Raw genomic sequence first — 22286 nt, 5'->3', positions numbered from 1 at the left:
GTTCATGGTGTGACATCAAGAACAAGCAATTGTGGCAACAGTCAGTAAGCTAATGTTACTGTTAGTGTTTCTTGATGATTAAGAGGGGTTTAGATTCCTCCCACTGCAAAAACAATAAGATGCAGTTTGAAAAAAGTGATGGGTCATTGAGGGAAGGCAAAATGCCCTGAACTGACAAAACAGTAAATAATATTAACACACATGGATTCTATGATTTCTTGCTAATTTGTAGCAGGGACAGGTTGTGTAGAGGGTAGGGGATACAGGTCCAGAGAGAGCACAAGATTCAGATGAGAAAATCAATAGACTCAGGGATTGTGCTGCTGTTTCAACCACATGACCTTGTTATGTATTGAAACATTGTTTCACAAATTGTATACCTAATGACATTTGCATTCATTTCTATGCAAAGAGGTCTGATGATATCCGTAAGCACCACGTTCTTCAGAGACAATACTGTGGCAGCTGTAGATCAGGAGGGTTGTCCACTAATAGGTAAAGTCGTTGCTTTAAACCTTCCATCAACATATGGAACCCAATTGCCCCTGATGGCTGAACCATTGGTGTGTAGATGGTATGAATGAGATACTTGTTTGTTACATGTGCAAATCAGGGAATCAAATGTTTTCTGACAACAGCAACAACACTCCACTGCAAACTCAGATATATTGATCACTCCTCTGCCTGTATTGACACACATGTCACACATGCCTACACACCACACGCTGGAAAGAAGCACATCCCACAGAGAGCACACTTAACAGCCGTCCCACACAGTCGATCAGAAGTGTCATCCGAATGTTTCACTTTAAGCCCTGGGAGATGAAAACAGATTACAGGGGCGAAATATATATTTCTGCCAAATAATGATGTGTTACCGCAGCAGCTAAGGTATCGGGTCAGTGACGGCAGACAAACAGAAGAGAAAGAGACAGGGTTCTAACTTTAAATTGCTTGTTTTTACACACTGCTCCACCCAGGAGACACTAGGTGAGGAAAATAAAAATCGGATGAAATATCTGTGAAAGGCTGTGCTTGAAGCACTCAACGTAGTGGCAGTGGAGAATAAAAGCAAAAGGAAGGCTAGTCCACTGCTTATGAAGTAGAAATAGAGCATGAGAAATTCCTGCAATGACTCCCACTATGTAAAGGGCTAATACAGCTGCAAAGAAAGTGACATAGTGTGGAGAAAAGCAATAGAGAAGCTACAGCGAAAAAAAATAACGAAGAGAGACCGAGACCTTGACAGAAGATGACAGGCGGATGTTCAAAGCGCTGGTAAGAAAAGTGAGACAGGCAGTGAAGGACACTAGAAAGGTGAATTAAATAAATACAAGCAGAAATAGAGGAAAACGTGGTGCTCTAGCAGGCGATGCAGTAGGAGGCAGAATAAGATCACAGCAAAATAGATTTGTGTGGTGTATATGAGTGCATGCAACTAAAAGAGAAAGTCATTGACAGGCCACATAGGAGCAGAGGACGGTGTGTGTGCAGCATGTCAATACATATTCTAAGCCACTCAAGCATCAATTCAGCTGAAATCTCAGCCTTGCTTTACAGTTGCATTCACTTGAGACATATAGAGAAAAGAAATGGATTGAGAGAAAAACAGGAATGATGGATATCAATATCTACATTCAGCTAATCATGTAATCAAGCCACATTTGGAACCCTTTTCATCAGCTGTTGTGTGTCATCAAACACATTAGAGGACTTTTACCTTTCTCCCCAACATTCAGCCGCCTATCCTCCATTGCTTTTCCTTTTCAAATATTCAAAGAATGTCACATCTCCCTCTGTCATCATCTCTCTTTTATCCTGTTGGTTTCAGCATCGAGATCATTCAGTCTATACATCCACTACCCCAGCAGGACCTGCAGTGCAGCTGCCGTAGCATCAATAATTGTTTGTTGCCTCAGTCCCCGGTTCCCTTAAGGGATGCTGGGAAGCTTGGGTATTTATGAGAGAGTAATCTCCTACCTGGGTTGCACTTACACGTCCTCTCTCCCGGCCCTGTGACCTGGTGACCCAGGGGACGGGCTGTTGGACGGACAGTTCTGCGCCTGCGACATGACAGCCGAGCAACATTAAATGACAGGACGGAAAGAGGGATGAGAATTAGGAGTGGAGAAGGAGGAAAGGGGATGGAGGAGAGGAGGCTCTGTCTGGAGACTGTACTGCAGTGCCACAGGTTTGAGACAAACTATTTCTGTTGGCATATCTGTTATTCTGCCTGATACTATTTTCAGTTTTTATATTACATATATCTTAAATGATATGATTTTTTTTTTATTTGCTAATTTATAACTTAATTACTTTCCTGCCAAAGGAAGACAAAATGATAAAATGTATTATTTAAAACAATTTTATATTACAATGTCCTAGGTACATACAACTGGTCATACATTATCAACATTAGCATTAAGTTTACTATGATAGATCATGTTTCATTGTGCAGTAATAAAAAGGGGCAAAGGCAATGCATTTACATTAATCACATAAATATGTGTTAATGTACAGTATGTGTGTCTCCAGACTAGATGAGGGAAGGAAGTGAGCAGATGAGGAGTAAAGGATACATCCGTACGCCGCCTGTTCTTGAGCCGACGGCCAGGATCTTCTGCACGGGGTCAAAGGCCAAGGCTGTGGGTTGGTAAGGGAAACCATGCCGCACCGTCTACAAAGAAAAAAACACAGGGCACTATTTTAATTAAACAAGAGCAACATTTTCTTTTGATGACTTTATCATTTAATTAGATTTTTACCGTGTAATGAAACCAGATGAAGCTTTATGAATTTGTAAAACTGCAACCTTTTATCTGTTAAAACAATTCAATCCTCTGAAATGTTATTGTTTTCTGATTTAATGGTAAATGTGATAAGACATATATATTTTTATTTGACATTTCCATGTTGCTGCGATTGCCGAGAGTACACATCCATTCTCATGTAAAGACATGAGACAAACAGAGAACTGGCCTCAGCATTCATATGCCAAGGCTTGATTACACAAAAGAACAGTGAGACACACACACACACATACAAACACACACACTCACACACACACACACACACACACACATCTCTCTCTCTGAGATGCGCTGCAGCTGTCTGCCATTAGTCATGTTAAATTTCCCAGCAGAGCTCACTTGCAGTAATCTGCTCTGGAGCGATATTGAAGACATGGACATTACTAATGTAATGGAAATGTTACCACATGATATTACTGTTTTACCAGCAAACTGTCTCCAGTATAAGAAAAAAGTGATTCAAGCACTGTGCAAGGCTACAGCTAAAGTAGTCTAATAAAAGACCCCAGTATTGAATAAGCCTGCTCGACATTATTGTTCAAAATGATATGTATTTAATATCGTCTTTTAGTTATTCATTTGTTTGTTTAATATTGTCTAATATCATATTTAATCTGTAAAATTCTTAACAGAGGTTGGTCAATAATAATTCCCCTCGTCTCTTCACCAGCACAAACACCTTTGTCTGGCTGTCTGAATTGTTCTCATAGGGTTTTGTGTGCTCACACAACAGAGGCATGAATTTACGAAGATCAAATGAGAGCCTGTGAATGAATTAAATGGTTGTGAAATCACTCAGCGGTGATCAGACTGGACAGAGGAAAATGAGAAACAACACACACACACACTGTATCACACTGTGACTATAGGTGCAAGCCTGTACGTTTCCTTTTCATATACGGTAAACACGAGCTTCTAAATGTTTATTAACACGTGTTACATATTCATGGGCTCATTATGATGATGATTTATTTCTGTTATCTAGGGTCAACAGGACTGTGTGTATTCACTGCTGTAGTGCACCAATTAAAAGCACTTGACCTTGAGATGCACACATATCTGTCACATCACTAATACATAAACAGCAGGGTTCAACTGCTACATTTAGGCCAACGAGTGCCTTGCATACAAATGTAGTAGCAAATAATAACAAAAAATCTTTCTAAAAAAAAAAGGTATAATGTAATATGTTAGGGTACAAGTATAATGACATAGCTGTTGGCATTGACTGGTCTCATTGATATATTAAAATGTTATGATTGTATAACTCGTGAATTCTGTAAGCAACACACAGTTATTTTTTATTGGATACAGCAGGGAATGCTAATTAGGAATCTGTGATTGGATTTCTGTTGTATCATTGCAAATGCTGTAATGCTTCTTAATCTGTTTCTCTTTTACTAAAGTGGAATGAGCTGAATTTGAACCCAAAGCAACGAAAAAACATGTTGCACACACATAATATAATGTACAAATGTTTTAATAGTGTTGGAACAATCCAAAAAATACATATTCTATGTCATGTGGCCATTTAATTACACTGAATAAATGTATTGCTGAGTATGCAAGTAAACAATTCCTGGCTTTGCCCCTAGATTCACACCAAAACTGAATGGGTTCTTCCCTGACACATTTTGCCACCCTCCACCAAGTTGTGTGGTTATCTGTCCAGTATAGTTTTCTCATAACATTCACGGGGGTGAAAACATAACATCCTTGGCAGAGGTAACAATGCAGGAAATGCACCTGGCAGTGGCTTATAACACTAAGACATGGATCGTGACCATCAATATACCAAGAGAACATATATCCTTTTTATGGAATTAAGATATTTTATTTTGCAATTCTGGAAATTGGAAAGGTGGGACATGAAGCCAGAAACAGACACTTTTTAAGGGGTTCAAGAGGAGGTGAAACAAGATTACAGAGTTGAAGAAAAGAAACTTAAACACCCAAATACAGAGGACAGGTAATATATGCCTCAGACTAGTGGGGAGAGATCTTCAGATACAGGCTCTGCTGTTTTACACTGACGTAAAAGGAGTTTTTGATTTGAACCCAAACGCATCAGCAAATGAGTCTGACATTACAGAAAGTGATAAGAGTAGGTCATGCTCATTCATACACAACACACGTATGTAAGGGCCATGCACAAACACAAACACACATACACACACACACACACACACACACACACACACTGAGCTGCTGGGCTACAGCAGAGCCACTCCCCATATACTGTACATAAAAGACAGCCAAGAAGTGGATGAGGGATGCATTTACTCTGGTGGATCTCAGAGCAGCTCATACATATTTTAGGCCGAAGCCATAAAGCTATTTTTTCCCTCTTTTAGTGTGCATTTTCAAATACATGTGCATGTGTGCATGGAAGATTCAAACATACTTCCATCCTCTATCCATCTATCTACTTATCTGTTGTCCGACAATACAATAACAATACCACAACTTCACATCAATGCAGTTTTACATAGATAAGTATTTATAATTACTGATTAGGTAGCTGCTTATCAACGTATGTGCTAAATCCCCCAGGCAAAGACAGCCCAGAAGAATCAACATGAAAAATAAACAAGGAGGAATTACTAAATATGTAATCATGCTGTTGAATCAGCCAAGATATACATTTTGAAATAATACAGTCAGCTCTGCAGGAATTGTGGATCTGCCTCTACAGAACCTGCGTTATGGCTGCCAGAAGCTGCATTACATCAACTCCTCTCTCAATCTACCTCCTCCCCTCTCCTCTTTCTTTGTTGTGTTGTCTTCTCCCCTCCACACAAACACAGTCTTTATGCACAGGAGCCCTGATGCTCAATCTGATGAACTACAGACACCCCCACCTCCCTCCAAAGACAAATACCACCTCATGTCACCCTCCACCCTCTCTCTCCACACCACATTCAGCTGTAGAGCAGGTTTAGATCCCTGGCTCTATAAATAGCAAGTAGCACCCGAGTCTGTCTACCACAGCCAGAAAACTAAGCAGCATCTCCAAACACAGATCAACACAGTGAGATACAACGTTTAATTCTTATTTGTGTGTGATTACAGTAACATTTACTCTGATATAAAAGTATCGCACATACACAATTAGTTAACACTAATGATGTTAAACCTATTCTGTGTTTTGATTATCTTAAACATTTGCCAATACAATTTTGTATTAAGATTCAATGCTGTGTGTGGATTTTTTCTCGAGAACTGTTAATCTTATTGGCTTCACACTTGGTATGTGAATTTTTTTTTCCAGTTGTGTTAATGAACTTACAGTGTATGGATATGGACAAGAGGTGTACATCGGTCACTTGTATGTAGAGTAGTGTAAGATACTGTTCACCACCTAGCAATATCACTTAAGGTTAACTATGCTGAGCGAACGTAGCATCCACATACCTACTATTCTTTATATGTCAACAACTGAATAGAGTTAAGTGTATATGTGTATTACATGCATGTATTTATCCTTACAACTGTGATCGCTCTATCTTCAGAGCTACACTGAGACGGGTAGTGTGCAAGTTGAATCTGGTCCAACTGATTCACTGCTGCAGCCCTTGAATATGGCACATGGCAGTACATCCCTGCAGGTGCTCTGTAGATACTGAGACACGTGAGTAATGTACTGAGCAGACTCTACTGTTTGGCCTTGATGGTTCTTGCATACGTTCATCTACACAACACAATCACAGGGAAAGTGCTGCAATCCTACATTCACTGTCATTCTTACTTTGTGATCATAGGTTTATGATCAAGTATCTGATTGAATAAATGGAAACATATTTGTTTTAATCCAGAGTATTCATTTTACTTTAAGATATTGAATCCAGGCCTGTGTGTCTCAGAATAGGATTCTGGGTGAATTCGACCCACGTGCGTGACCAATATTTAAAATTCAAATGGGAGTGTTTCAGTGTTGCCATGACAATGAGGGCAACCCTGAACTACATAGCTGTCCTCTGCTGGTTGAAGAACTCTGCATATCTGGCTATGAATCCCACTGATGATGGCAGAGCAAGTGTTTTATAAATGACAGACATTTGTACATAAATGGCAGGTACCCAGGATCTGGGAATGCTGCTAGGAGCTAAAGCGTGTTGATCGCTCCTTATAGGTATGCATAGCTTTGTGAGCACATTATCCATACAGTTCGCCTTTGTGTGTGCTTCATCTTTCCTGTGTGCATACAAATTCTCCCTCTGCATCACTCAGGTGTATTAGTTACTTCTCCCTAAGGCTAAATGTCAGGATGAGAGACAGTAGTGGAGAGGAAAGTAGAATATTCCAGTCACATTCATCCAGTCCAATTTCCTTTACAGACTCAGATTCCCCCCAAAACAAACAGAGTTTCAAGTGGCTTCCCTGATCACTGTATGAAGGGAGATACTTTGAGGTTGATCTAAAATTCGTTTGATCTTGTCGGGAGCAGCCCAAAATAAAATGAAAAAAGAGGCATAGTTGAACGTGGGTAGGAGAGAAGACGTAAGAGGGGAGAGGAGATCTGGGGGTTTCTGAATGTGTGAAACGAGTTGGAAACACACAGTGGTTACACAACACAGCACAACCTCATTCATTTCTTGTCAGACACATTCTTGGGTTTATTTTGTACCCGAGGATTTATCCTTAATTGTTTAGATGCCCATCAGGTCCACCTCGGGTCCAGGGTGTTCTTGTTTTGTTCCATGAAAGACGAAATGCAAATTCAGGATTCAGCTCAATCCAATACATGTACCATATTCAAACATGCAGGAGTGAAAAGATATGTGTGCTCTACAGTCAGCGTAGGCTGTAGCCTACAGTCATTTGGTTGAAGGTTCAAACATCTTGGTTTTATCTGCTACAATAACAAACATTCGTCCCGAATAAGATATGTAAAATGTGTATATTTTGTCTTTTTTGTCGTTATGTAGCAGGTTTATTACGAAACCTGATATAAGTTGAAATTTAAATGAAGCTTCAAGAATGACATAACAGCTGTTAAACACAAACAAGGTTACTGCAGAATTTTATACAAGGGAGTAATTGCTGTCTTCGAAGGCGATGTTTGGCTCAAAGGGGTGGACTTGTTTGAGCTAGAGTCGTGCTGGCTCAAACCAGCTGTGACTATCATCATCATCATCGGACATCAGAAGCCTCACTAAAGCAGTCTCAGCCATTGCATCATGGACCTTCATATGAAAAAAGTTCCCCACCCCTGATGTACAGGATACATCATATTACATAAACAATGACATGGATACAGCCTCATATCAAGCACTGACAGTATGTTTGTCAGCACCATTCACACAGACAGTAGAAAGCTCCAAATATTTAATGTACAAGAAGTAAATTGTCTAATAGAACAAGAATATGGCGGCTTGCAGTGAGAACAACCCCTCTTCTAAGCAGCTGTTACGCCAGCCAACAGGATCCTTCTCTAATGTTTCCAGATGGCAAATGTAAGATAAGATCTCAGATGATTTTTACAGCTACTTCGTTCGAGAAGAAGTGAGACACTGGTAGGGAGAGCCAGCGGCCCTCAAATGGGACAGGTTGCACAAAGGTCTCAGAGTCTGTACATCAGATGGCGCAAAGTAGGTTCCGTGAATTTTTTATGTTTCCCGAATGCATCCCTGTCAAATTCAGGGTCAAGATTAGGACAATTTCACTGTCAGATCCAGTATACTGGAAGGAACCTTAAGTCGAGATTTGTAGAGCCATGGCCTTATTACTGTCGTAAATGTGACACAAATTATACATAGGATGAATGGTTAACTGCCATGAGGTAGCATTGGCTTTTAAAGATGACAGTAGAAGAAAAGGGAGGAGGGTGCAAAAAGAAAAGCATCATGGATCTTTGAAATGTGCGTATGTGCCTTTACTTCTGTAGATACCACCATACCTAAAATTAACTCAATGATTGTGGAATAAAGAATAGAAGTGTCACCATTTCCAAACTACATTACAGTTGGATTCATAAAAGGTGTGTGACCTGAATAAGACAAAAGATATATGTTCTCTTGGTGCATTGATGGTCACGATCCATGTCTTAGTGTTATAAACCACTGCCAGGTGCATTTCCTGCATTGTTACCTCTGCCAAGGATGTAAAAGATTTCATACCTGTTTGTATGAAAATATGGCTGGTAGTTTAAAGACTGTTGAAAACCACCATGGTAGAGGGTGCAAATGAAAATGTGCTTGCTCCTGGAGCTCATTTCATCAACAGAAAATACAAGAAAAAACCACTCTATTTCTTTCTTTAACAGGTGATGTGAGCCGCCACAGAAATGAATGTTTGACATGTTTTAGATAGAAATGGAACATGTGTTACATGCAGGCAAGCAGGACTATGATATCAAAAACTCCTGCTGATGTCTTATTCCACTGTTTTTGGTCATGAATAAAGTGACTCAAAATGTCCACGGTGTGATTGTTTAGCATACTGAAAGCCAAAGGATTCAGGGACTTTGATTCATCACAGAGGCTGGGACTGATCTAATAAGCACTATGTGCTCACCACACATGAATACACACACACACACACACACACACACACACACACAGAACACCAGACAAATGAGCACAGGGTGAGAATGCTGTGAGAGCGATTGGAAGTATGAAAACGAATGAATGAGCCTGGATAAGCCTCTCTCCCTGCTGAGTGTAGTGGGGTCATTAGTATGAGAGCTGCAGACTGTATGTGTGGCCAGAGGAAGCGAGGGAGAGACATGTTTGTATGTTTGCTGCTTTGTCCATCTTTGCATTTATATTACACTTGAATTACTATTTTTATCCGAGGGGATGATTATGTACATATTACCACCCAAACACACCTGAACATAGGGAGATACTGCACAAACAGGTGCAGCATACAGTTGTTATCTGGCAACCTTTGACAAAAACAGCTAAAGGAAGTGTTGTAAGGCCTGGACGTCCAAGACTGCTGCACCAATCCAACTGTTTTATTGATAGACAAATGGTAACATACATCATGTATGTTGTTGCAGCATTCTGTGCACAACACTGCTGGCTTTCAAATGCACTGATGCTCGACTTAAAGGGTATGTCTATAGGAAGCTTATTCGTAAAAAGAGACAGGATGAAGGCAATAAGGTGCTATAGGTGGAGGAAGAGTTATCTCCTGTTGCTGCAGCAGTGAAATAGCAGGGTAGTGAAGAAAGGGGCTCTTATATACGAGATAGTCATTTACATATGTTTATAGCTACATTATATAAAAACAATATGCTAATACAATATGTAAATCATCTAAAATAAGACTAATTCCAAGGAACACTAGTGTGTGATGGAACAACAATGGCATTTACATGGACAGCAATATACTGACAACTGACCTTATTCTGTAAAAGACATTATTTCTACTACGATGTTTAAATGAGTTGCTACAAGAATATTCCATGTATATTCCTGTTTACATGTTACAGAGCAGAGTTTTCCTTTAATCTATAATTTGTGTGCTCAAATAAACGGATGAAACGATTAATATCATATCAAAGAAATTGAAAAATAAGATGTTTATAATGTTATTATCACATCAAAAAATGAGAGTCAGATAGATTTGAGTTGGCATATGCTTGCATCATCTTTATGACCAGGCCAGGGGAGAGGAGGAGAAAAGCGGATATGATGAGTGCGACAGACAGATGAGATGCCAAGTGTTACTGGAGATGTGAAGAAGAGGAGACTATCAGACACACGGATATGACACAGAGCTAATAGAGTTTGTCACAGTTCTCAAAAGGAGCCCTTGTCACACAGTGGAAGCAGAAGCTATGAGTCCAGTGATAGTCGGTTTTTGAAAACTGAACAACTTTGACATCATGCAATATAGGGCAACTTCATCAACATCAAAGCTCCTATTTGTTCAAAGGGTTGTGCTCGTACAGGAGAAAATAAATGAAATGAATGGAGTTAAGTGAGAATATCAATATCATGGTGTCAAAGACCAATGTCTTTTGATAGAGCACAGAGAAATTTCAGATTATCTGCATGGGCTGAATCCTCAATGTTTCAAGGTTCCCAACAAGAATCAGGCATGTGCCCCTACAGAAGGAATCATCAACATTTTTAATTTCTATAACTATAAAGCAATCTTTTCTGTTTGTGTGGGGAGGAGGAGATTATGATTGTTTGCTCATGTCGTGCTTTCTTGCAGCCATGGAGTCAGAGACCAGCCATGTGCAGAGTAGTGTATATGTGGTTTAACCTTTTTAACCACAGCAGCAGGCATGTCAGTGAGCCTGTAATGGTATCAACATTGTGCCTTCAGGCTTGAGGAAAAAAGTAGGAGGAGCGGACAAAGTGTAGTCACATGTAACCACCCACTACACTGTAATGTCATGTAACTGTGCCCCCTCATCTTAACCGAAAAGATCCAATATCCTCACATGGTTGTTTTACAAAGTAAATGTTTGGTGCTTTTTGGCAGGAGAAGAAAGTATGGCTATGGATATCAGGGGCAGAAGCAGGAATTCTTCACCCCTTTTTTAAATACATTTTCTTTTTGAAAAACGGAGACTGATATCTACGTAATGTGCAAGTTGGTGCAGCATAATGAAATTAAAGGGGACAGTTGCCCTCGGTGCAGAATGCTTCTTACTGAGTATCATTCTAGTTGTCTTATCGTTTGAAGAGCTCTCTTTACCACAGTTAACTTGGAAATGATGTAATCCTTAGTATTTAAATTTTGGTGGTTAGCTTGCCTCCTGCATGTTAAGGCACTATGGGTAAGATGCTGAAACTGAATCCACTCAAGGGCTAAAAATCAGTTAAGTTAAACTATATCACAAAGTGAAGAAAATAATGATTGAATGAATAATGCATTACCAACTCCGCCAAGGAGGTTATGTTTTTTAGTTTGCATTTGTTTGATATTTAGTGAGATTATGTAAAAAACTACTCAACTGATTCCCATTAAAACTTTATTTCTTAGAGAATAATTGGATCATGATGAAAATAAAATGATACTTGTTTAAGGGACTGATATTTGAGTTTGTGCAAGTTGGTGCAAATCCAAATAAAAATCTGGATAAAGTGAATTTAAAATGTAGTTTCATTGTTGGGCCTTGGTATCAGTATGCACTGAGTGTCATTGAGGTAAAAAGTTTAGTCTCACAAAATATATACCTGTAATTCTTTTTATCTGTCACTACAATTGATCTTCAGTGTCCAAAACAATCGGAGAAATGTTTAAAATAATACAAATGATGATTCCTGTGAAACTTGCTGTCTCATGTTGCAGATGAATCACATTTAAAGGCTGAACATAGCAGATGTCGATCGTCGGTCCTGCCTCCACATATAAAGATAACTTTTTAATTTTGATTATTAAACTAAAATGCACCAATGATAAAAGAAGGTCAACATTCATATAAGGCTGAGGCACAGGAAATAAATTGCCTCTTCAATATGCTGTCTCTTACTTATTGAATGCACTGCTGCAAGGCTTCTTCTAAGTCCCTTTTAACTGAATTATGAAAAGAAAAAGAGGAACCTTGAATCCTATAACAAGCTGCACTTCTGTTATAAAATAGATAAATACATTTAAAAAACCTCAACTCCAGCTTCTCCATCCACCCTTTAGATACTTTGAGAGCCACATCAAGCAGATGAGGTTTGTCAAGTGTCTGAGAGAAGCTCTTAAGAGCAGATGGATCCAATAACCACTCAGAGGCAGGGAAGAAACCCCAATGTTGGTTTAAAGCTTCGCAGCACTGCAGCTCCAAGTGGATTGTTTTCCATAATCAGGTTTGAACTCAGCACTCTCAGTTGTGCAGTAAAAACTTTGTGTTTGGATCGTTTTTGCTCAAACGTTCTCCCACAGTAGGTGAACAGAGGGGGATACATTTACCAAAATATGCAAAACTGAAATGAACATTTCTCTACAAGAAGCCTCATGAAAGACAGATGGAAGAACAGCTGATGGTAGGAGCTTACTTTTTTCAGAACTGCAGAACATCTAGGGCAAGTAAGCATTTATTTTTATGAACACTCCCAAAAAATGATTGTGTGTCAGTGGATTTGTGATGATTGCCTTCCACCATCTCCTTTCTCCCCAAACTTTTTATGGATAGTTTCTCACTCGTCGCACTTTGTCAAGCCCAATGAGGCAAATTGTGATTTGTGAATATGGGCTATACAAATAAAATTGTATTGATTTGTTGATTATAAATTTGAATTCGTTTTTATCTTCATATATTAACGGCTGTAGTTACAACTCACATCCTGATACCTGCAATAGGATAGGATGTTTTTCAACTGATATTTACTGAGTGTTTGCAATCTGGTGCAGATCTAAATAAAATCCGGATCTATTAAATTTAAATGTGGTGTCATAAGGGGGCTGTTGGTGGAGGTATGAGCTCTCTGAGTGTCAATCTAATAAAAAAGATACCATTTAATTAAACAAGAATTAAGTTCTCAACAAGAGCTTCATTTCACACAAAAAAGACGTTTCTGTATTGGTTCATCAAATACTGAAGAAATTTAAACTGACTTCATCAGAGAGTCAGAGTGATGGAATACTGAGTGAGATGAAGGGCTGTTTGAAAAGCTCGCACGAGTGTATTTGCACAGCATGAGGAGAGGCAGCGCAGTCTGCCGTCACCTACAGACCGAATGGACAAAGCATTATGAAAGCCCACACAAAATCAAACAGAAGCTATTTCTTTTGGCTCGCTCTGTCTCTCTCTCTCTCTCTCTCTCTCACACACACACACACACACTCAAATACAACACTGTAGTTGATCATTTCATATACACAGGATGGTCGCTGCATACTGAGCGAGCAGTATATAGTTTACTGAACGTCTCTCCTCCTTTTCCCCTGTGACATCAACTCCTCCTTAATTGATCCCACACTGTGGCTTCTGACAGGCAGCCGACACATGGTAATGTGAGACTAGCTGGAAGTCAACCCACTGAGTCATCACACCCATGGAGAGCTCATGGGCTCGCTGCAGAGGGAGTGAGGTGATGTCATCGTTACAAGCCCACGTATCATGCTGTCGGAGGATAACGATGAGAGGGGTGGGGGGGTGGGGAGTCACTTGACCTCTGACCTGCATCTTTGAGTTTAATACAAAATGTTTCAACTCATCTTCTAAACATTGGATTGTTTTACACCTTTAATGGACTAAAATGTTGAAACTTTTGCTTTTCATTAATCTAAATATGGCTCAAAGCAGCTTTTCTTCATCAGTCTAAATCTAATTGGATCCTCCAAATGGACATAGAAACTATGCTTCTTAAGAGGAAACCTAATTTGAAATGTGATTGTGCTGGTGTTGTGGGTAATCATACTTCCTCTTCTGAGATAAATCACTTATTAGAAGGAGGGGGAGTGTGAACAGGGACAGGATGTCTCAGTAGTGCACCTTTTAACAAGCTCAGGATGCAAAAATATTAAAAAACACGTAGAACCTCATGAATCACATGAATTTGCTGCAATAATCAGGGACGAATAAAATAATTTCTCTCTTTTCTCCAGCATTCATGTTTATATGTGCTCATTGCTCTTTTTTTAGGTATTTCAGTAGTTCCACAAGCTTCTAAATAAGGAACTTTTCTATAGTTGGATGTTTGGGTGGACAATTAATTTTGACACCCAAGAACATTTCCTCCTAAAACATCTAAGATGTGAAAAATAAAGTGTAGCAACATAGGGTGCTTACATGTTTTTGCAAGGGCCGTGCAGCTTGGTTGATGTCTCTGACTTGCCCAGGTTATCTTTAAGTTGCTGTGACATGTTTAGTCATGTGTGATCACAAATATCCAGTCACAGATTATACTCCTGAACAGTGATGGATCCTGGAGGGCTTCGACTACATCTGCATCCATTTAAGTCGTGAGCTCATGTGTCGGAATCATTATGTTTTTCACATCGGATTACCAATGTCTGCGACCAAAACTATATATTATAAATATATATATATAAACATAAATTCTGGTTAATGTTGAGTTGAGTTGAGTTGAGTTGGAGCCATTCTCGCCACAGTGGCCTCATAGAAACAATCACTTTCCATTCATTAGAATTCTACAGTTAGAGGAAAGGTGATGGGGTTAAAACAAAAAAGAAGTGGCACATGCAATATGGATGAAGTCACTTGAGCTTTAGACTTTGCAGAACACAAATTACAGTCATTATCACCGGCAGTGATTAGCATTAAACACAACGCTGTCAGTGATTTTTAAACTGTAAAAATCTGGCTAAAAAGCAGGCTGCATATCTGTTATAATTCAATGCTCTAGTCCTGCTCTACCTCTGTGAGGCTTATTGTATGTTTAATGACCATGTGTAATACAAGTGACTGTATGGTATGAACATTTTAAGGCTTGATTTTGTGTTGTTGTTATGCTCTAAACTGGGGCACATTTTTACCATGGTGGAGGACGTCATGCTTTTACCTCTGTCTGTTTGTGTGTTTGCTTTCAAGCAAGATTACACAGAAACAACTGATCATATTGGCACAAAACTTTGTAGGATGTGGTATGGGTCACGGAGTAACAAATTAAATAGGTGCAAATCCAATAATTTTTTTTCAAATTGTTGCCTATTTACACATCCAGCAGCAACATTAGCATTAATCTGTAGCCTCCACTAATTCACCTGTTAGTTGTAATGTGTGTTGGTTGGTGACAGTGAAAACGTCTTCCAAAAAATGAAAATCAAAGTAAATAGCTCAAAGATGTTAAAAATGATGCCAATTAACTGCAGAGGTAAATCAGAACAATCTCTGGAACCATCACAACAAGCAAACACCACTTACAAGAGTCATGTTAATCCAGTGTTAATGTAAAAATGAAAATCATCGCAGCCATTTTTAACATCAGAGTATATATTTTGAAGTTTCAAAGTCAAATTGGATGATAAGGTTTGCATTTTTTGCTGGACTACTGGATAATCAGCTCTTCATTAAATACTGTCCATTAATTTTTTCCGTTTTCCAAAGACTTGCTAACCCGTCCATACCACACTGAGACCTCCAGATGAACAGAAAGAACAGAAAGGTCTGATTGAACAGAGAAAAACATTGAACAAAGATGATGAGGCCCAATTGTATTATGTCTCTTCCCTGTCTGATGTGGATTCAACCAGTTACTGACTGAAGACCTGCAAGGTGTTTAGAAGGGAAATCATGCTACAAACTTTGTGCACTGCCATTTTCTAGAAGTGCTCCACTTGTTGCACATGTGGAAATTGAAAAGGACGACCAAGACAAGCAATGTGTTCCTGGATTCACAATGCGATGATGATAGCTGTCAGTAGCAATTTAGAGGAGGCATGAAAGGATGCACCTGGCTGACTAAGACTCATTATCCTTGTTCTTCTTGTCTATGGATCAGACTGTAATGTTTTCTCTTTGTGTACTGCCTACTAGGATTAGCTGGGGGTTGACCAGACACCAGAATCTGAACATCTACAGGAACCATTTATTTTATTGTAGCAGGTACAGAATACACAGATAAAATTAAAATTAAATACCTGATGCAGGCATCGATTATAGCAGAGGCTATTTTGCAAGAGCCCTCCTTAAGATGACTTTTGTAAAATAAGAGGTAAAGTGAACACTATAAAAGTCAGTAAAACATAGTTACAGGAAACTAGAAACTAAAATGAAGGTCATTTGAGGATGGCAATATACAATAAAATACGAATTTAATAGTAACAGTGTCAGGGTTTGCAAGACCGAAATGCAGATGATGGACTTAGCAGCAAAGAACAAAATGTTTAAATGATTAAACAGACTCACAGTCACAGGAAGGCAGAGAGACTATGTATACAAGGGAGGCAGAGATCAGTGAAGACATCAGGTGAAACACATTAGGAAGAGGTGCAGATGATCACAGGGGCGGGAAACAGGATAAAGACAGGAAATAAAGCAAGAGAGAAACACAAGGAACTATGTTTCAAAGTAAAACAGGAACCCAAAAGGTTAAAGGTACAGTGTGTAGAATTTAGTGATGTCGAGTGTTGAAATTTCATGTTGCAGCTGAACACCCCTCACCTCACCCTCTCCTTCCAAACATGAAAAAGAACCTGTGGTGAACTTCAGTCATCATAAAAACTCAAAAGGTGTTTAGTCTGTTCAGTCTGGACGACTGTAAAAAAAAGATGGCGGCCTCCGTAGAGAGGACCCCCTCGATGTAAATATAAAGTATTTAAATATAAAGGGCCTTTTCTAGGGTAAAGAAAACAACAAATTCATACAATTTAGATGAAACAAACTGTTGAAAACATCATTAGGATTATTCTACATTAAATTTATTTCACGTAAATCTAAAATCACGTAAAAACACACTGGACCTTTAAGGGGCAAACAAACACAAATCAACAAATCAGAAAGCTTAAACACAGATATTGAGTTCATAACATAAAATATTCCAAAGACAAAAAGGTCCAGTCGGAGCGGAATGGTGACACATTGCTATAGAGAGGTAGACATGAGTGGAGGTCTGTTAGTGAACTAACCTGGACTTTGGTCTGACAAAAAAAACATTTACAGAATGAAAGTCTACTGGTGAATCTGCACTAGTGGATCTGCTGCTGCTCTGTTGTCTATGTATTTATGTATTTAAACTTTTACACATAGAGAGTATATGACAAAAATCAGTAAAGTTCGTAAAAGTTAAAATAGGCTATTCACGTAAAATGCACTGACAGACACTGATCTGTTTGCTGACTGGTTGACCTACTGGACCATTTTTTTCCAGAGACTCACACAAGCTTGTGTCAGCTCTGACATTTCCGAAAAGTAATGGAGACAGCGTCATCCCATTCTTCCCCTCTCTCTGGGTTTGGGTTGTTCAACTGTGGTTTTAGCCAAAGGCAAAGTGCTGTTTCTATTGTTTTCTTTTTCTTTTTTTTTTTTAGGTTTGATCACCTATTCATGTTTTTTAGTTTGTCTTGAAGCTATTTCTGTTTATAGTGCAAAAGTGCAAAAGTGAAAGCTGTGAACTGATTTAAAGGGAAAGGTGTTATGGTGCATTATAGTAAAATATGTGTGGGTAAATAAGTAGAATTTGCTTGTTGATAGCAAAAAGAAAAGGGCAGTTTGTAGTGTTTAAGCCTGAACTATTGTAAGTGCTTTCAGAAAAGGCATGTTAGCGAATATAAAGCTTGTACTTCAGCTGTCATTTAGCCTCCTCTTTCCGTTTTCCTCTTAACTTTACTTGAATTGTATCACTGATGCAACATAGTCAGGACTACACTGATAGAGCTGCATGATGGAGTTGTGTACATGGTCTGTATATGCCGTGTTTTCACACAACTCAATATGTGTATGAGGGTTGGGGATAATTTTCAGAGCTCTTCCGATGAATTAATTCAATTGGTATCCAACAGATGCAACTTGTTCTCTCGCCCTCTTCATGACATTGTTTCTCAGAAATATAGATTCAATGAGACTCTCAGCCACCTCATCACTTCACGTTTCCCCCTTTTTTTACTTCCTCAGTCTGAGAGAGATTTCATCATTTTCACTTCGCTATTGTGATCATGAACTGTGAGCAAAAAAATACTGTATAATCCAAACAAAATGAGCTGTTGTATCTTCCCACACTGTACAGCGAGGACAGAAGTCGTGGCTAACTTCAAAAAGTTATCCAAGATGCCAAACACTCCCACACATGCTGCACTGGCTCACAAATCCCCATTGGACAGTGTGGATCCTAATTGAAAAAGTATTTGGAGCACTGAATGAAAATGGCAAAATCAGATGATTATACTGTATTTTCTCTGTCAAGTTTATTTGTGTTTAAAATAAACGTGTCTCTTTGTGCTTTGAATGGAGTTGGAGACTGTGCATTTGCTTTACTTTCAGGAAATACACTGATTCATGCTCACCCAGACGTTTGATGCAGCTATACTGTCTTTTCCTCCCTCTCCCTCCGTGGCTGTCTCTCACTTCCTTTCACATACACATAAACAGCCACACAAAGGCCGACATACAACCTGCACCTGCACAAACTCAAATACAAAGCCCACTGAGGAGACGTGGTGATGGTGGGATTTAGGGCATATTTGCGCATTCATGGCTTTTTCATCAGAGGTTAATAGAGGTTTTTAAAAAAACAACCGCCCTGCATTAAGCCACTCACTGAGGAGGAGCAGCTTCCTGCATGGGACCAGGAAATCTTGCTGTTCTTTTCCAGCACTTTCTCCTCCCTGCCCGCCCGTCTGTCTGCTGAGGGAGCTCTGCAGCATCCTTTTCAGCTTGTGAATCAACCTCCTTCCTCCTCACTCCCCTCCTCCCCCAGCTCCATACAGAAATACCCCCCCCACACACACACACACACACACACACACACACACACACACACACACTCCACCAGTATCACTCAGCCCAATAATGAAGCAGCTCCAACAAACAACCCACTTTCTCCATGGTTTCTTAATGAATTATTCACAGACGTATCCAAAATTTAACCCCCCGTTTCTTTAAGGGTGAGGAATAATCGCTGCAGTCAGCTCCAAAAATTGCATCCAGGAAAGGGCTGCAATGGGCGGCAAAGGCTGCTATAAATACTCCCACCACCCTGCACCCCCACCTTCCCCCAGTCTCTCTCTCTCTCCCTTCTTCTCAGTGAAAAAGCACATCAGCTAGGACAGTATACTGCAGGGTCTCTCCGCTGGCTCTTGCTGTGCACTTTTTTTCATAATGCAAGGGAGGGACACCAGTTATGTCATCGCTCCTACACTATTTGTGTCCGCTTGCTGATGCAACGAGGAGGAGGAGGCTGCTATTCATTGACTTCCTTTGGATTGTTTGTCTCACATGTGTGTAAGGCTGCTGCAGCCCTGATGACGGGGCACATACACTTTAGCTACATACTGACTGCACAGACTGGTGGAAGTGTACAGCCAAAAACAGCACATACACACACGCACACACAAACACGCACGCACAAGCACAGCCAGCTTCACCAGCTGTGCACACATGTCCGCGGGGGCATAGGCTTTATGTAGATGAACACTGGGTGACTAATGGAATAACTGCAGTTCTTTACAATTAAGGCCCTATAAACACAAACTAAGACTGATAGGAATATAATATAATCGTGTGTTTATTGACGGTTTAAGTTTGTTTGCTGCCATTTGGAAAAATAATTAGCTTTAATTCTCAGGAGACCGGAAACGAGGAGCTGTCGATGATGCTGAACTTTCAAGGTAAACAGAACACAGCAGGCCACCAAATCTACAGCATCAGCAGCTGAACTCAATCCACATTCAACTTTTATGACCTCTTCTCCTTGCAGGCACAACTGTATCCATGAGCTCTATACATGTGGTAAAAGGGGATGTGGCAAAAATCATTGTACAAGGTGTTGCATGCTGTTTATGTCCTGAAGATGCTCTTTATGTACCCACCTTGCACAGCTGAAAGTTTTCCGAAACAAGCGTCTCTTGCACATCGATCTCCTTGGGAGTCGGCGCCGTGGTGGGAGTCCCTGCCGCGCTGCCGCACGATGGGGACCCGATAGTCCCCCCCGGAGAGGAGGTGGTCAAGCCGTCCAGCACCTTCCGAAATTTCTTCATTTTCTTTTATATAGCCTGTATGTCACGTTTCTGGTTGATGGGAGGGAATCAAGACCACTCTGCTTCTTCCTTTGTTTCCCACAGAGTTCCCAGTCTCCTCTCAGATGCCAACTGGATTAGGCAGCTGTATAAAGAAAGAAAGAAAGAAAAAACGTCGCCTCCCGCAGCAGGGTAAAAGGACCACCCTCTATCTCTCTCTTAGGTGTGATTCAAAAAGTCACACAGGCACCTCATCTTGCTCTCTGAAAAAATGAATGCGTCTGATCCACTCTGATCTCAGGGATTACAGCCAATGTTGCGGATGCAGGTCGCCTATCTCATCTCTGAGCACGCACCGACGGCTACTGACACCGTTCAACTTCATCTTTCGTCTTCATCCTGGAGCAGCCTGACATCCACACCTGGGCTCCGAGGAAAACCACACACCTCAACATAATCAAGGGACCGAGCAGACTGAAGTGTACGGCTGAGAAATGACAGAGAAAGAGAAAATAGTAATGGGAAAAAAAACTTGGAAGGAGGTCAGTCCACTCCCTCCCCTCCGAAAAAAGTACTTTCACTGCGCCGTCGTTGCCAGAAACAGGAAGAGCATGGGAGACGCATAGGCAATGCAGTCCACGGTCAGGCCGAGAAAACGCTGGGAGTCATCGGGCACTGAGGAGGAGAGGAAAAGGGGGGAGAAAAAGAAGAGATGCGGCTCGATGCGTTGACGCTGTGAGCTGGAGGTGAATCTACGGATCGATGTGGGTCGGGTGTTTTTCTTCATACAGTGCCCAGATGTGTGGCCAGATCTGTCCTCTGTCCAGATGTGTCGCCTCCCTGCAGCCCAGAGCCACCAGCAGGAGACGGGAGCTGTCCGCGGTGCTGAAAAACCATCACCAGCCAGCCCCGCCTCCCAACTCAACCACGCTCTCTCACTCACTCACTCACTCACTCACACCCTCGCTCTTCTTTTGCCCCGCCCACCCTCACCAAGGATTGGGTGAATGGTCTAAATGAAAGAAACTGAATGTTGTATTGGCACAAAACCAGGGAAAACAATACAGGAGCAGTTCACCTCAATAAAATAACGAAATTCATTGACCATTCAATTGCTTTTTTTATTTTCAAAGGCACTTTACACCATGAGACCATACAATAACATCAAGAAACCCAAGATCTTCTACATCCACACGCATCAAACAAAACGTAACAACTTTTTTTATAGAGCACTTCTCAACAAAAAGTGCTGCATAGAAAGAAAATATATAATGGTATATACCAGAAAATATGGTAGTATGGTTATAATAATGATAATATTAATAAAAGAGATGAAAGGTCAATAGTAACCTGGTACCCAAAGTAAATTCAGGAATATGCCTTTCAAAAGAAGAACCTTTTTAGCCAAGACTTAATGAAGCCACCTTCTAAGTTAAACTTTTTCATAACCATTATTTTCCTGATGGCAAACTCACTCTGTCCGCCCCTTTAGACTCAGGAAGTGACTGCAGACCTTTGCCTGAAGATCAGATGGTGCACCGAAGCATTTAAGGAATCAAAACATCAGAGATTAACCCGGGGCCAGGCCACGAGGAGCCATAAAAGTAATCAACACATCTAAAAACAAACTGGGAGCCAATGTAAATCTGATAAAACAGTTGTGATGTGATGATATATCTTGGTTCTAGTTAAAAGCCAATCTCATACAGACTGCAGTTGCTTCAGGCGGATCTGAGGAAGACCAGAGAAAAGGTTGTTGCAGGAATCAATGCGTGAGGTAATAAGACCATGCATGTAAAGACATGTAAAAAACATAAAGTTGCATTGTGCCTCGTGGGGTTTAAACCTAGCCTAGAGTGCTGAGTTGTGTTTTTTGTTAACTGGATCCATTTAGCTGTTAACTGCCTGCCATTTTTTTTTTTTACCTTACAATGTGTTGTAAGG

At 40.2% G+C, this 22286-nt stretch overlaps 1 protein-coding gene across 15 annotated transcripts in view; it reads right to left on the bottom strand.

Moving 5' to 3' along the window:
• Positions 1–21274, bottom strand: part of stxbp5l (syntaxin binding protein 5L) — a 121918-nt gene extending 100644 nt beyond the window's left edge. For 12 of the 15 annotated variants that reach the window (XM_069532792.1, XM_069532795.1, XM_069532793.1 and 9 more), the window contains exons 1-2: positions 20196–21273; positions 2580–2677 (exon numbers count right to left, since the gene is read on the bottom strand). In XM_069532792.1, coding sequence (XP_069388893.1) covers positions 2580–2677; positions 20196–20363 — 266 coding nt within the window. In that variant the 5' untranslated portion in view covers positions 20364–21273. Of the gene's footprint in view, positions 1–2579; positions 2678–20195 lie in introns of all 15 variants that reach the window. The other 3 variants (XM_020089623.2, XM_069532791.1, XM_020089632.2) reach the window with 2 other exon arrangements.
• Positions 21275–22286: the final 1012 nt, after the last annotated feature.

This window comes from Paralichthys olivaceus, chromosome 10 (genome assembly GCF_024713975.1).
Source record: "Paralichthys olivaceus isolate ysfri-2021 chromosome 10, ASM2471397v2, whole genome shotgun sequence".
NCBI lineage: Eukaryota > Metazoa > Chordata > Actinopteri > Pleuronectiformes > Paralichthyidae > Paralichthys > Paralichthys olivaceus.
This window is presented reverse-complemented; position numbering and strand designations above follow the sequence as displayed.